This window comes from Pelodiscus sinensis, chromosome 4 (assembly GCF_049634645.1).
Source record: "Pelodiscus sinensis isolate JC-2024 chromosome 4, ASM4963464v1, whole genome shotgun sequence".
Taxonomy (NCBI): Eukaryota; Metazoa; Chordata; order Testudines; family Trionychidae; genus Pelodiscus; species Pelodiscus sinensis.
In genome coordinates this window covers 87168360-87183330 of record NC_134714.1, presented here as the reverse complement: position 1 = coordinate 87183330, position 14971 = coordinate 87168360, and the positions used below count along the sequence as shown (strand labels likewise).

Genomic DNA, 14971 nt, shown 5'->3' with positions numbered 1-14971 from the left:
GTAATTGACTAATCAAATAGTCAATGCATTTTTGCATCGACTATTCTATTAGTTGATAGGGCACTTCCACCTTTGAAGTGTAGCAACAGCCTTAAGGCTGTTGCTACACTTCAAGGCGAAAGCATCGAAGCCCGGGGTCAGCTGGGGAGTCCCCAGCTGACCTTACAGCACCATGCAGTGCTGCTGCTTTGAAATGCCATGGGGAGCCTGGCATCGGGCTCTTTGCACCTTTCAAAGTGGCAGCACTGCTTGGAGCTGGGATCAGTCCCCAGCTGACCCTGGGCTCCACACCACATTTCAAAGCGGCAGCGCCGCATGGAGTCCCCAGCTGACCCTGGGCTCTGTGCGGTGCTGCTGCTTTGAAGTACCTCTCTCTTCTCCCCTGCTTGCTGCCTCTATCTGTTAGAGGTAGCAAGGCGGGGGAAGCGACTAGTCGACTAGTCCTTCATATCCCTATTTCAGAGTTTTATATTTAGACTATAAAAACAGTTTAACTTGGGGCTGAAATGTCGCAAGGAATATCTGAGCTTCTAGAGTTTTTATTGTTGTTGTGTTTCCCGAAAAAACAAAGGAACAAAGATCCTGACTTAAACATGAATTTTCTGGCGCTCACACCTGAATCTTATTTTTTATGTTTTGCATTGAGTATTTCACCTACTTTTATTTACTCATCTTTCATAAAGGAGGGGTAAGTTGTCTGAGTGTGGTTCTCAACAGCAGGTCCATAAGGGCTCTGCACCTGAAACCCAGAGCATAAACCCCAGTACCTCCACACAGTTGAAGTTAGCAGCTGGAGCTGAAGCCATATGGGGTTGAAACCTTGATCTCCAGTGCTCCTCCTCCCCGCCCCCACCGCCCATGGGACTGAAGCTGGGAGGCACAGGGGCTGAAGCCCTGAACCCTGGTACTTCCTGTGGGTCAGAAGCTCTGAGCCTAAGGGCCAGAGTCAGGGACATGGAGGGCAGTCCCTGTCCCCCCAGCAGCAGAAGAGCACAGCAGTTCTGGGGTCAGCTCCACACCTCCTCTACTCCCAATCTCTCCCCACCCTGGGCAGGTCAGAAGTAGGAAGCCAGAGTCAGGTAGTGTGGCGCAGTGGCAGCTCTGGCTGGTGCCATGGAACAAGCAGTGGCAGTGCTCCCCTTTTCCTGCTTGTGCCCCATCTTGAAGCTGCTGCTCAACTCCCAGCCCCCTTTGCTTCCCCAGAGACAGCCAGTAAGAGCCACCTGGGTAGGGAGACCTGGCTCAACGGTTGGCAGACCACTCTTGGAATAGGGGCAGCGGTAGAGCACTCGGCGCATGCAGCCCCCACACTGAGCTATGCTCTCCTCACACCTTGTACCGCCCATCTGCACACAGCCACTAACTACCTCCTCCCTGCACCGTGAGCCACCCCGTCTGCACACAGCACCTAGCTACCCCCTCCCTGCACCCTGAGCCACCCCGTCTGCACACAGCCCCTAGCTACCCCCTCCCTGCACCCTGAGCCACCCCGTCTGCACACAGCCCCTAGCTACCCCCTCCCTGCACCCTGAGCCACCCCGTCTGCACACAGCCCCTAGCTACCCCCTCCCTGCACCCTGAGCCACCCCGTCTGCACACAGCCCCTAGCTACCCCCTCCCTGCACCCTGAGCCACCCCGTCTGCACACAGCCCCTAGCTACCCCCTCCCTGCACCGTGAGCCACCCCGTCTGCACACAGCCCCTAGCTACCCCCTCCCTGCACCCTGAGCCACCCCGTCTGCACACAGCCCCTAGCTACCCCCTCCCTGCACCCTGAGCCACCCCGTCTGCACACAGCCCCTAGCTACCCCCTCCCTGCACCCTGAGCCACCCCGTCTGCACACAGCCCCTAGCTACCCCCTCCCTGCACCCTGAGCCACCCCGTCTGCACACAGCCCCTAGCTACCCCCTCCCTGCACCCTGAGCCACCCCGTCTGCACACAGCCCCTAGCTACCCCCTCCCTGCACCCTGAGCCACCCCGTCTGCACACAGCCCCTAGCTACCCCCTCCCTGCACCCTGAGCCACCCTGTCTGCACACAGCCCCTAGCTACCCCCTCCCTGCACCCTGAGCCATCCCGTCTGCACACAGCCCCTCACTACCCCCTTCTGCACACTAAGATGTTTTCAAACGTTTTGAGCTAAGCCCTTTGAGCTATACTTTTTGGCTGTACTCCACCCAATGCAGACAGGTGGATGGCCGGCTGAGGTGAGTCTGGAGTGGAGGTGGTATTCCCTCTTTGGAACTACTATGTAGAACTGGCTCAAACCCTGCTGGCCCCTCCCCTCAAAATAGGTATCAAACTATGTCTATGCCCAAGCCCCTGTCCCAAGGCTTCCTTGCCCCCTTGGACTCTGGAGTTTTAATAGCATGATGGGGGTCTCAAAAGAAAAAGGTTAAGAACCCCTGTTCAAAGACCCTATTAAGTATGTCAATACTTTACTTAATATCCTTTGAAACTACGTAGCAAATTGTGTCCAAAATTTGTAACCAATTATACAACTGGTATTTTGCACCTAACAGTAACATATGAAATAAGTGGAGATTTATGCCTGCTCTAAAGTCAACTTAGCAGGAGAAGGATAGGATGTTTGCTCTCTTTCCATAATGTCATACCATAAAATTCACTGCAGGTTAGTTAGCAGTTTTAGCATTATTTTATAAATGTTTGCTCAATGTATATATAAGTGAGTGCGCATTAAGTGCCTTTAAACAATCCTTATTCTTAATTCATGAACCAAAACCCATTAAAACACAACAGAAAACTTCACATGAATTCCAATCTGACTTGCCCTTACCCAACCAAAAAAACACAAGGAAGGTTCTGAATTTACTGCAGCGCAGAACTGCCTTTTATAGTTTACCTATGTAAATCTTTCTGAAAGATATGTGCAGTTTCGCCATTCATACAAGAGCACTCCCATGTGCATCAGAAATACATATGGTCATTAATATCTAATTCAAATCTCTAATAGTAAAATATTTATATGACATTCGATTTTTTTAATATATACTCTCAAAAAACCTGACCACCCCTCACAAACTCCCAAAATTAAATTGTAGTGAAAAGGTCTTGTATTACTAAAACATTATCCCTTTTACAAAACAAGCAGCTCATTTTCTGTCCTATAAAATAATGTCAAGTAACTGTAAGCAACAGAAAATATTTAAAAAACTTCTCATTTTGTGCTCTGTTTTTGCTTTTTTTATTTTGGTTGCTCAGTAATTGGTAGCTCAATCTACAAACACCAGTTCTCCTAAATCACATAGGAAGTCAAGTTCTGTGGCACACGCCTTATAATAATGCTGAGTCTCAGCATATTATAGCCATAGAGTCACATTCTGATAACTTAAGGAGTCACACTTTTAGGAATACTTGCATGACTGAAGCAAGATCTAATCCATATTTTGCAAAGGAGCAAGAGCATCAGATATCCTTGAGATCCTGGATATCTTGGCCTGTCGTGGTAAATCATTACATACAATGTCAAATTATCACAGAGTAATACTTACCAAAGGGAACAGGAGATGGCGAGGGTTTGTAAAAGCTCCTTTGTAAAAGTGAAATGATCTCACCTTCTATTACATTTATATTGGCTTCTGGAATGGAGTTTGCAGAATACCTACCTCTGTCGAGCCATTTTTGGAAACGTTTGTTTTCAGCTTGTGCTTATCAAAGTGACAGCTTAAAGGACGGGATAAATTAGGGCAGAATTTCTGACAACTCTGGAATCTTTCCCACTCACTAAGTTGTTCACTATGCTATGGCTAATACTAGACATTTCTCCCTCTAAAAGACAAAAACCTCTCTCACACAAGGGCTGAATAAGACTGAAATAATCTGTACTTTCACTGGAAAGTATTTTGCTTCATTACACCACAAATAATAAAAATAGCCTACTATTATTCTCTTACCAGCCACCTATAAGCTGCCACTGGTTAAAGGAAGAGTTCTTACCATGTACAGTACTGGTGTTTCAACTGTACGTGTTATCTGGTTTTGTAGTACAGAGACAGAAAATAGCCAGCTTATCTTGGTGACTGGATGACTGTGTACCTGAAAATGGGGGTTGAATCAGCAACAAGTCACCCAACTGAGTGATAACTATTTTACATCTCAAGAGGGTTATTACGCAGTGTGTCTATGGCAAAATGGCTGTGATGTTCTTGAACTTTTATAAGATCATGAAATGGTGAATCCACATAGAAAATAAACAGTCTTGGTCAAAAACAAAGAAATAAAGACCCATAAAAGTGAATAAGCAATAGCTTTGTTGGTTGACACACATACCGGGTCAGACCAAAGTTCCATCTAGCCCAGTACTCTGACTTCTGACAGTGGTCAATGCCAGGGGCCCAAGAACGAATGGAACAGGTAACCATCAAATGATTCATCTGTCACCCATTCCCAGTTAATAGAAAACAGAGGCTAGGAACACCATCCATGCCCATCCTGGCAAATAGCTATTGATGAACCTACCCTTCATGAACTTATCTAAATTCTTTTTAAAATCCTGTTATAGTCTTGGGCCTCACAACATCCTCTGGAAAGGAGTTCCAAAGGCTGTGAGTTGTGTGAAGTAGTACTTCCTTTTATTTTATGCCTGCTACCTATTAATTTCATTGGTGACCCCTAGAGTTCTTTCCTCCTTTAATCACTTTCTCCACACAAGACATGACTTTATAAATCCATTTAGCTATCTCTTTTCCAAGCTGCAAAGTCCCAATCTTATTAATCTCTCCTCCTATGGCAGCTATACCCATAATTTTTGTTGCACTTTTCTGAAATGTTTACAATGTCAATATATCTTTTTTGAGATGAGGCAACCAAATCTGCATGCAGTATTCAAGATGTGGACGTACCATGATTTTATATAGAGGCAGTAAGTTATTCTCTGGGTATGTCTACATAGCAGTGTTATTTCGGAATAACTAATGTTATTCTGAAATAATATAGTCCCCGTCTACACACAAGCAGTTACTTCGACATAATGTTGAAATAATGTCCAGCTGGAGGACTTCTTAATCTGACTCCTGTAAACCCTCATTTTCCAAGGTTTAAGGTAAGTCGGAGGAAGAGTTCACTTTCTCAGACTCACTGCTGTGTAGACAGCACCAAAAGCCGAAATAAGCTATTTTGACTTAAGCCATGCAATTAATGTAGCTCAAGTTACATAGCTTATTTCGGATTTAGCTCTGCTGTGTAAATGTACCGTCTTATTCTCTACCCCTTTCTTAATGGTCCCTATTAAGGAGTCAATGTTTACCTACAGTAGTAATTAAAATTCTGCATTATTTCCCTACTTTCTGAAAATTAAATAATTATAGAAGCGTCTCAGATATTACTGTGAATAAATTTTAATTTTTTAAGTATCAAGATCTGACCAAATACCTCCCCATATCCCAAATGTACCACGTGCCTATGTAGCAGAATTCAAATACTACAAGGGTCCTTCAACCCCCTGGAAAATTATTCACTTTCACTCCTCGTGACACATGGTCTAACAATCAGCTTTGTCCCACAACCCTGTTGTCACTAGATGCTTTCCATTTCAAAACTCTCCAGGTGTTCAATTTTCTGCTCTCTCTAGAAGGGCCTTTCACTTCTAGAAAGTAGGTCCCATACACAAGAAGAAAGGCTATTCACATGTGTTTGTATGCATGTATCCCAGCTTTTGTCGGACTCCCCCTTGCCTGATTAAGTAAACTTTCTTGATCTTTGAACAACTGTAATTGTACAGTCTAACTTTTAAACTGGTCATCCATCATTCTTCACGGACAGGTGAACATCCGCTGTCATTTTCAAACTTCCAGATAACATTCTGTCACTTATGAAGATCCTTTTATCCAAAAGGAGCGCAGCACATTGTAATCATCTAGCCTCATGTCCTTCCTCTCTTTCATGTCAGTCATTAAGTATATTCCCATTTTACAAATAGAGAAAACTGGACAATACAAACAATTGCCACACAAGGTCATAGAGGAAGAGGCAAAGTGAAGAAGTGAATCTATGTGTCATGAATTCAGGCTCAAGCTCCAAACAAGGTTCCTAAATGTTTAACATAATAAAGCAAAAACCATTTAAAATCAGACATATAGTAAATGACAGTACCTACCTCTCTCCTCTTACCTTCCTTGTCTTAAAACTATGGGCACAATTCTGTTATCATTTATACTGGTATAAATCAGGAATTATGCCAATGAACTCAATGAAGCTACAGACCAAGTGCTATCAAGGAGTGTGGTTTGTAATACACTCAAGTCCAACAAATATGTTTTATGAATGTTGTGCCATCAATGCATACTGCATTTGTGAAGACTATTAGTTAGGAAAGATACTCGGTTCAGTTATGTCACCGTAAACCTGGACAGTTCCACTGGTCTCTAAAGTGTTGCTAAATCAAAACTAATTTAAGACGAGTGGTTTTAGTTGAGGATTTTCACAGCAAAAAACTAAAAGCAAGTTGAAGAGATGAGCATTACAGCCCCTATTATGAAAAGCCTAATTTGACGATGAATCCTGGGTATTACAAAGTCCAAAGTAGTAGAGATTTTGATGAAATATTGCATTAATGCAGATCTTCTATGAGAAACATTTTCTTAAGCTGGGTCTTACAAAAATGGGTTACTCATTTAATGACATAAAAAAAACCCCCACAATCAAGTCCAACCTGGCCATCTTCCTATGACTCCTAAACAGACATATGCATGGGAATGCCTAATCTGGAAAAGAGGATCAAGTTAGTCCTAAAAATTTCTTGGTCCATTTAAGCATCACTATAACACAGATGCAAAGATGAAAATAAGCCAGTGTACTCTGGTGTGGCGCAGATAACAAAGTAGCTGGGTGCGAGTCGGGCTCTGAACATTGCAGGCCACCATACTGGGGAAAGGTTCCCCTGCCAATGCTGGTCATGGGTATTCCTCCTGTTCTGACCCCTTCCCACAGGAGCCCGAATCACTCCCCCTGTGCCCTCAGCGCTGGACATCTGGGAGCAGGGAGGTTCCAGCCCTGGAACTCGGGCATTTGGGCAGCACAGTCCTTGCTGCCCTGGGGATATGGTGGCCTAGCCTGCCTGCCCAACCCTGCCCACTCCCCAACCTTTGCCCTAAGCTCCCCCACACACCCAACCTCCTGCCTTGGCTCCTGCATCCCCCATACTTCCGCCCTGAGCCCCTCCCCACACCCTTATACTCTGCCCTCTTGCCCATACCACCCAATCTCTTGCCTTTTTCCTGTATGCCCTATAGCCCCCCTCACACTCCCAATTCCCTGCCCTGAACCCCTTGCACTCAACCCACACATATGTTTCTTACAGGTACTGTTGTATCGCACCCCAACCCTCTGCCTTACCCCCCCTCCCCTCCGGGGGGGATGCAATAAGACAGTACCTGTAAGACATTTACGTTATTTTCACCCTGCACAGATGTGACAGACTCATTTGTGGCTCACTTCTCTGTCAGTAGATCATCAGGCCCAACATGTTCTTTGTAACAATAATGTATTAGGTGTCATTTGGCATCTAAAAGGTGTCATAAAATGTCACTGGAAAACTAAAGTCACTGATCATTAATATTCTTGTATGATGTATGTAGGCAATGGATATTAAGAGTTATGGCTATATGCTAGAACGATCACTAAAATGTGTTTAAACCAGGCATATTATGGGGAGCTGGTAAACGTGTCTGTTTCTCTCACCAGCCAGTAGAGACAATGAAGGTCTATTTACATATTAGGTAAACAAAGCTATGAGGTTAACAAGTGCAAGAGGAGACAGCCTGACATCAACACTCAGCAGGAGAGAGAAGCTTGGTCATAACTTTTTTTGAAAAACCAAGTAAAACCAAAACCTTAACTTGCTTCAAGTTATGGTAAGAGAAAGGTGTACAGAGAATTTGGTGATACTAGCTGATATCATTTAGGAGGAGCTCTTGAACAAACAGACAAACTCTAATATATAGTAGATTATAAAAGTGCACTGGAATTGTATGCACATTGCAGAGCCCATAGTTTTTGGAAAATTCAAATCCGGGAGTATGTTGGGGATCACCTGCTAACATTAACTAAACTGGGCAAGGCATGTGTGTGCTTGTAGTTACTTCTGGCAGGCTGTGGAACTCAATCGGAGCTGTACAGCCTACAGAACATGAAGTGCATGCCAGCTTGTGTGTCCCTCACAATCAGAGAGCCACAAATATCAGCAGTATTTGGGGCACTCCAATCTGGCAGTGCCCAGAATATGACAATCAGTTGACAGCTTATTTGGATAGACTTCCCCAAATGCAAACACTCCTCTGTGATCCTTAGGAGGAAAGTTAAGGTGGCCATAATGTACTCCTTTTTAACAAGGCCAATTGAGCTGCTAACCCTTTTCTAACAGGGCTCTTTTAATGGGTTTCATTTCTTTAATATAGCTCTTCTGGATCAAATAAATATTTGTATATGGCAAAAAACATGGCCTCAGCTAATGCGTTTCTGGCAAAAATACAATTTCTAACACTGACCAAAATAAACCAATGTTCTATTCTAGCTCTAATTAAAAATTATTCTATAAATAATGTATGGGCAAACAGCACAATGTATCTGATAAAAAGATACAAACATTTAATGAACTGAAGAAAAACTGCTAACAGTAGCAGGACCACAGCCTTTGGTGGTAAATCTTGAAAAGAAATCATATTTGCCAAAAAAGTAATACATTTGATGTTGATGAGTCACCTCATGTTTAAAAAACTACATATCCAAGACTAACATCCAACATGGAATACTATATTAAAGAACTTTTATCCAGCTAAAGCCTCAACTGATATTAATTTCCCATTTTCATTTCTCATATATAGTAATTTGTAGTTTAAAACAGGCTCAGAAAGTGAACTACTGTACTACAATGTGCTACTGCTGATATCCTTGATAAAATAATCCAAAACTCCCAATTACATAGTAATCATCATGTCACTGCATTAGCAGTAGTCTCTCTTCTTTACAAAGAACTTACTTATGGACTCAGAAAACGTCACTCATTGCTCATTATAACAAAGCATGTATATATTTAAACAAGATGCTTCATTATGCTCATACAGAGAACACCAGAAAGCATGTCTCCTCACTGCTCACTTGAAAATGTATTATGTGCTTTTCACGTATGAATTACAAGAAACATTCTGAAACGTGTGGATGATCACATAACCTATTTATCCAATGGTTTAAGAGAACATAAGAAAATATGAAAATCCAGATGCACTAGACAGATGTCCAGGGATGTGACTTCTAAATGTGGAGTGGGGCCTGATCCTGTCTGGGGGTGCCAGAAGCTGCAACAGTAAGTCAGTTAACTGAGATAGGTTAGAGCAACTGTAGTGTGAAGTGATGTGGTCAGACTAAAAGCCGTTTGAGATTAGCAAGGAGGAATGTCTTAATTGTGAGTCTATATTTAAACGTGTAGTGTCAAAGATCTTCTTGTTGTTAACTGCCACCTTTTTCTCATTAATACAATAATAGTGCATCCTGTTAGTAACTACATAGACGATCCAGTATTTACCCTTCATACATCCATCCAAGCAGAGCTCAGTTCTTAAAGTTTTATTTCCAGACAAGAAATCCATCATGAATCCAGCTTTCTTCTTTTATTGCACTTTGTAGAGCTTCTTGCTATGATCAAGAGGCTAACAAACAGTAATAGTTGATATTACTTTAAAATGTATAGTGTAACTCTCTTAAAATAAAATTTATATAGAAAAGATACCATTTACAACCCAATTCAGTAGTATTCAATCATTATATATTCCCAAACAATATAATGCAGCAGTTTCTTTATGGGTTGCATTGGAGGGGAATATCTTCTCTTTAGCAAATATAATATTCATTTGTTAAGGAGCAATTCAAGTCAACTTTGGAGTAACCGAGATATACAGAAACTTCTTGAAAGAAGTTCAAAATACACATATTGTAATGAGGATATATACAACTGTGTCCAGTGCATAGTTTAATAACAGCATGTGAAAAGTCCATTATCTTCAATTGGCACACCATTATCTAAAGGAAAATAATTTACCCAGCAGTTGCAGTGCATTTAGAGAATGCCAGTGAGGCACAGAACAACAACAAGATGTAGTGTCACCAAGTACGTGAGGAATAAATAGCGGGATTTAGCTCGGGAGGTCAGCATCTTGGAGCAGTAAAGGCTTCGCCCTCGAAGCCATCTTTTGAAAGAAAGGGCTCCTCCTTTCATCTGTAGGAAACAAACAACTTCAAATAAGCAATCATCAAAAAAGATGCAAGAGCAGCTCTTATTATAAAAGCTTGATTTGTGAAGCACTATATCCTTCCAACTCGGTCTTCAGAAATGGGTACCCAAGAACATGCCATTAACATAAGGGATTCATGGGGAAAAGAATGGAGCAGTTAAAAAAGATACAGAGGGAGAGGAAGAAGGGGAAAGAGGCTATACAGAATGACTGTAATATTTAATTACATACACACAGACCAGAAAGAAACACACAATTATATAACGCATACACAATTTATATATGTAAATACTCAGTATTCATCCAAAATATACATAAACGGTATATTTTATTTAATTTACATTTGCATTAACTATAGGTTACCATCTATAACACAGCACACTAAAAGATGAAGTTAAACATGCTGTTTTATTTTCAATTTTTCACTGATATTTTGAATGTATACATAGGCATCACTCCACGGTGTGCCCATCACCATGATCTCTGGGCACTATAAAAGACTGTTAGCTGTTTGGGGGTTTTTACTACAGAGGGAGGTGCTGGTCGATTTCAGGTATTTGCTTCAAAAATATATTCAGTAAATGCATTGCACTCTCACATATCTATAATATTTCCCCTCTAGTTCATCTCTTGAAAAGACTATCTCCAGATATATTTACAACAGCAATCCCTCACCTGAGAATGTTTACACATAAAATAGGGAGCAGTCCTGTTGCCCCTTAAAGACTAACTGATTTATTTGGACATAAGCTTTCACGGGTAAAAACCCACTTCGTCAGATGTTCCAAATGTTTGTTTACTCACGAAGGCTAATGCCCAAATAAATCAGTCTTTAAGGTACCACAGCACTCTTCATTTTTGCAGATACAGACTAACATGGCTACCTCTCTGAGACTTGACATAACATAGGAAGATCTACAGTTGGTATAAATGAAGCTTAAGGAGCCATGATGATTTTATACCAGCTAAGCATCTGGGCTAATGCGTTTAGTTGTTCACAGTTTTACTCTTTTATTATTCATTTTAGCACACATGTCGTTTACTGCTCCATTCTTTCAGATTATTTATTAAAAATATTATTTAATTAAAAGAATCTGAAGAGAAAAGACTTCTCCATTCTCTGTACCATTTGCAGTTGGCAGTGTGAGCACCCATTTTTAGGCAACGTATACCTCAGAATTTCTTCAAGATCACACACTTCCTTACCTTACGTACAACAATATGTTCACTAGGATTGATGATCAAAGCCTCTCTTTCCTCATCAGACTCCATCTGAACAGTGTATTCTCTAGCTACAGTGCTGTAACTACTCGTTTCATGTCTAGAGAAGAGAAATTAAAAGGCCAAGGAGAAATATTACTGAGTTACCTATTCTTTACAAGTACCATTATCAAGTATCATCTACCTACAGAAACATACTTTGTACAGCTCAGCTAGTGCTTACTACTTTTGGTAAAAAAAAAATTAAATTATCTTTTTTCTTTTCCACCCTGTATTTTCGATTCTGTATGTTTTACTTATTCACACTTACCGAAACAGCCTTTTCCCCCTTTCTTTCTAGCTGATTATTTAGTACTTCTCCAATTAGGATGTTGATTTTATTTGTCTGCATGTAAATGATATATGGCTACTCCACATGTATAAAATCGAATTTATGTGGAATGCTCTGCTCATTCAAGGAGCAAAACCAATTCTGATTAGTGAATTCAGCTAGGAAACTGGTAGACATGTTTTCCTTTAGATCAGCACAAAGACCCTGTAATTTGTGGTTGAGACACACTGGCCAAGCAGTGTAGAAGTTTTCATTACTTTCATTAACTGATTCTGTGTCTAGCCATGACAAAACAACATCTCTCATCACTAACCTCACAAACAACAGTGGTAAATAACAAACAAAAAATTGAATCTCAAATTTTTAGATATACTAGACGATCAGTATTAACATCAGCCACAGTGACTCACAAGGAAAAACCTCTCATTCTCCCAAGAGGAAAAAATCCCCTGCATTTGGTCATTTAGGCCCTGATGTTACAATTAGTACTATATGAATGAATCTCTATGCTGATGTGGACCTTTCCCACCCCCACTGATTTCAAAGGAATTCCCTGTGAAAGTTTGCTGAATAGCTTCAATTGTCGGATCATATCGTATGATCTGAAAAGGGGAAAATATTGTGCAAGTATCTCCAACCTTTTACATTGTTCCTCAGCAAGTCCTAAGGCTTCTTCTGCAGCTTCTCTCCTGCTCCTTTCTTCTGACAATGTTTCTGTCACTTGTGACAGGGCCTGTTGCACTGAATCATACTGTTGCTCTGTCTCTGCAAGTCTATGGTAAATGCAAATATTAAAGCAATTTAAGCACAGAAAGAAAGATTAATTTTCTGATAATCTTTTTCTGTAATCTACTTGTGTGTTTTATAGAAGTTCAGGTATGCCTTCATGCCGAATTTGCTGACTATTTTCAAGCAAATCAAAACACTCCACATGTTTCTGTCATGTTTAAATATTTTGTTCTGGCCAGACTCAAAATTTCTCTTTCTGATTTCATGTATTTTGATGTAAACGAGGACTAGAATCACAAAATGGCTGGGAAGTTGTTAGTTCATAAGACAATTCACAGGGAAGAAGAGTGGGAATGACTCAATAGCACAGTAGTTAGATACTCTCCTAAGAAGTCTGACAGCTTGGTCCATGTCCCTGCTCCAATGACTAATTATTTATACAAAGTAGAACAGTCTCTCCTGTGGAAGTTGAAGAAGACCCACACCAGAATATCTGACAGTCCAGTGGTTAGGCATGCTCCTGCAATCTGGGTGACCCAAGTGCAAACCCCTTGTTCACATGAGAGAGAGAGAAATAAAACCTGTGTTACTCTTATATCCCAATAAAGATTCCTAACTATGGGCCTAAAGGTTATAAGGGAGGACTCCAGCTCCTAGCCTTAGCTCTTGTCAGAATTCCAAACTGAAATGAAATGCTCAGTTCTGATCGGATTTAAAAAAAAAAAACACTTTTTGATTTCCCAGAAAATTAAAAAAAAAACCTTCGCAATTTGAGTTGAAACAGAACATTTTGTATATTTTTTAAATTGCCAGTGAACTGAAAAATCTATTATTTGCTCTAATGCTTCACAATCTTTTGAATGTATTTATCCTCAACATCCCTGTGACATGGGGAACATTATTGCCTCCTTTTTACTGATGGGGAACAAGGCAGAGAGGTGCCACATTCACATAGGATGCGGCACAGCAGTACATTGAACTGAGTTTCCCATATCCTAGGTCAGCACACTAACCATTGGACCATCCTTCCTCTCTGATAAATTCACTGTAAACATTCCTTCTCTTGAACATCTCCTTTTTCCTCTTCCAAAACAGCACTCCAGAGAAATAGACGTGTTCTACTTCTGCTTGACTGCTTCATTGTCATAAATAAGAAAAAAAACACCATAAACTGATGTAATCAATCCTGACCTTTTTCTTAGTTCATTTAGTTCCATATTGTCTATTTCAACAATAACTGCGGCTCTTTCTTGTGGAGCTCCTGGGGGAACTTCTGCTCTAGTTTCACCCTAGAAAATATAAAATATTAAAATAATACTTATAAAAATAAGAACCTGTTTCCAGTTACAAAATTGGTTCTGTCAGTTGAAAAAAAATTATTCCGCAACTTAGTGGTATTTCTATCTGATATTTTGCCATTTCATCCTTAAATTCTGGGGGTTATAATCCCAAATGTACACAAAAATAAGAGTGCATCTTTGCTGCAAAGAGGACATTTCCTATGCAAGCCACAAGACTCAAAGATTCCATTACTTCCATTTGCACATTTACTGTTTAGCCTTTGGGGATTTCTGCATTTGAATAAATAAATGGAGTGAGCAGGGTGAACTTTGATAGCGGAAGTCTCAAAACAAGCCCCCAAAGAAAGGCTTTTAGTGTGCAGGGGATCAGTAGCACGTTGCAGAAATACAAAAGGGCAGACATGGTAGGTTTACACTAATTGATCCCTACCAATAAGTCAACAAGGTAGTACAGGATGACTAGGGTTAGGGGTTTTTTTTGTTTTTAAGAGAGAGATGGAGGTAAGGCACCCTTAAAAGCTGTAAGGCACTGTATGTAAGGAACAGGAAAGGAGGAGAACTGAAATGGCATAAATGCAACAATCAAACTCACTGGTAACCTTATGCTTTTTCCTACAACACCTATGGGTCAAAACAAAGGAACTGATACTAATGGTAACCCCTTGAAAAATATAGAATATACTTGATTTCTGGGGGCGAAAATCTGTACGTGCCAAGGATAGGGACAAGGAAGTCCCATGAGCATGTAGTTTCTAAGCTAATACCTGTGAACAGGGTACAAGCTTGGCAAAGCAGCAAGGGCATAACAAACCTACACTGCTGTGTGGAAGGGGAAACTGATGCACATCACCTCATGGCATTTGTGGCTAAAGGCCAAGAAACCTGCACTTTAAAAGACATTGCTATCTACATTCTGGGGGCAGTGCTACACCACAACATGTTTTCAGGCACTCAGGGAACACTCTCTGCTTACCACCCAGAAGACTGCTAGAAACAGTCTGAGGACTGAACGGGGGAGGAGGATCATGCCCAAGGTAGGAGGCTGCCTAGCTTGCAAGAAAAGATTATTAGAACTATTGTTAGGGTAACAAATTGCATGTAACAAGTTTCTTAGCATATTAAGCTTAGCTGGCGCGTTTTGTTT

The 14971-nt window shown here is 41.2% G+C and overlaps 2 protein-coding genes across 6 annotated transcripts in view; both read right to left on the bottom strand.

The window, feature by feature from the left end:
- Nucleotides 1–7144, bottom strand: part of LOC102450720 (actin, aortic smooth muscle-like) — a 29814-nt gene extending 22670 nt beyond the window's left edge. Inside the window, exon 1 of the mRNA XM_075927687.1 lies at nt 3514–7144. The gene's annotated coding sequence lies outside the window, so the exon portion shown is untranslated. The remainder of the gene's footprint in view (nt 1–3513) is intronic.
- A 2421-nt stretch (nt 7145–9565) lies between these two features.
- Nucleotides 9566–14971, bottom strand: part of LOC102451127 (uncharacterized) — a 67020-nt gene continuing 61614 nt past the window's right edge. For all 5 annotated transcript variants that reach the window (XM_075927683.1, XM_075927681.1, XM_075927685.1 and 2 more), the window contains exons 26-29: nt 13718–13815; nt 12436–12570; nt 11452–11566; nt 9566–10229 (exon numbers count right to left, since the gene is read on the bottom strand). In XM_075927683.1, the coding sequence (XP_075783798.1) occupies nt 10071–10229; nt 11452–11566; nt 12436–12570; nt 13718–13815 (507 nt within the window). In that variant the 3' untranslated portion in view covers nt 9566–10070. The remainder of the gene's footprint in view (nt 10230–11451; nt 11567–12435; nt 12571–13717; nt 13816–14971) is intronic.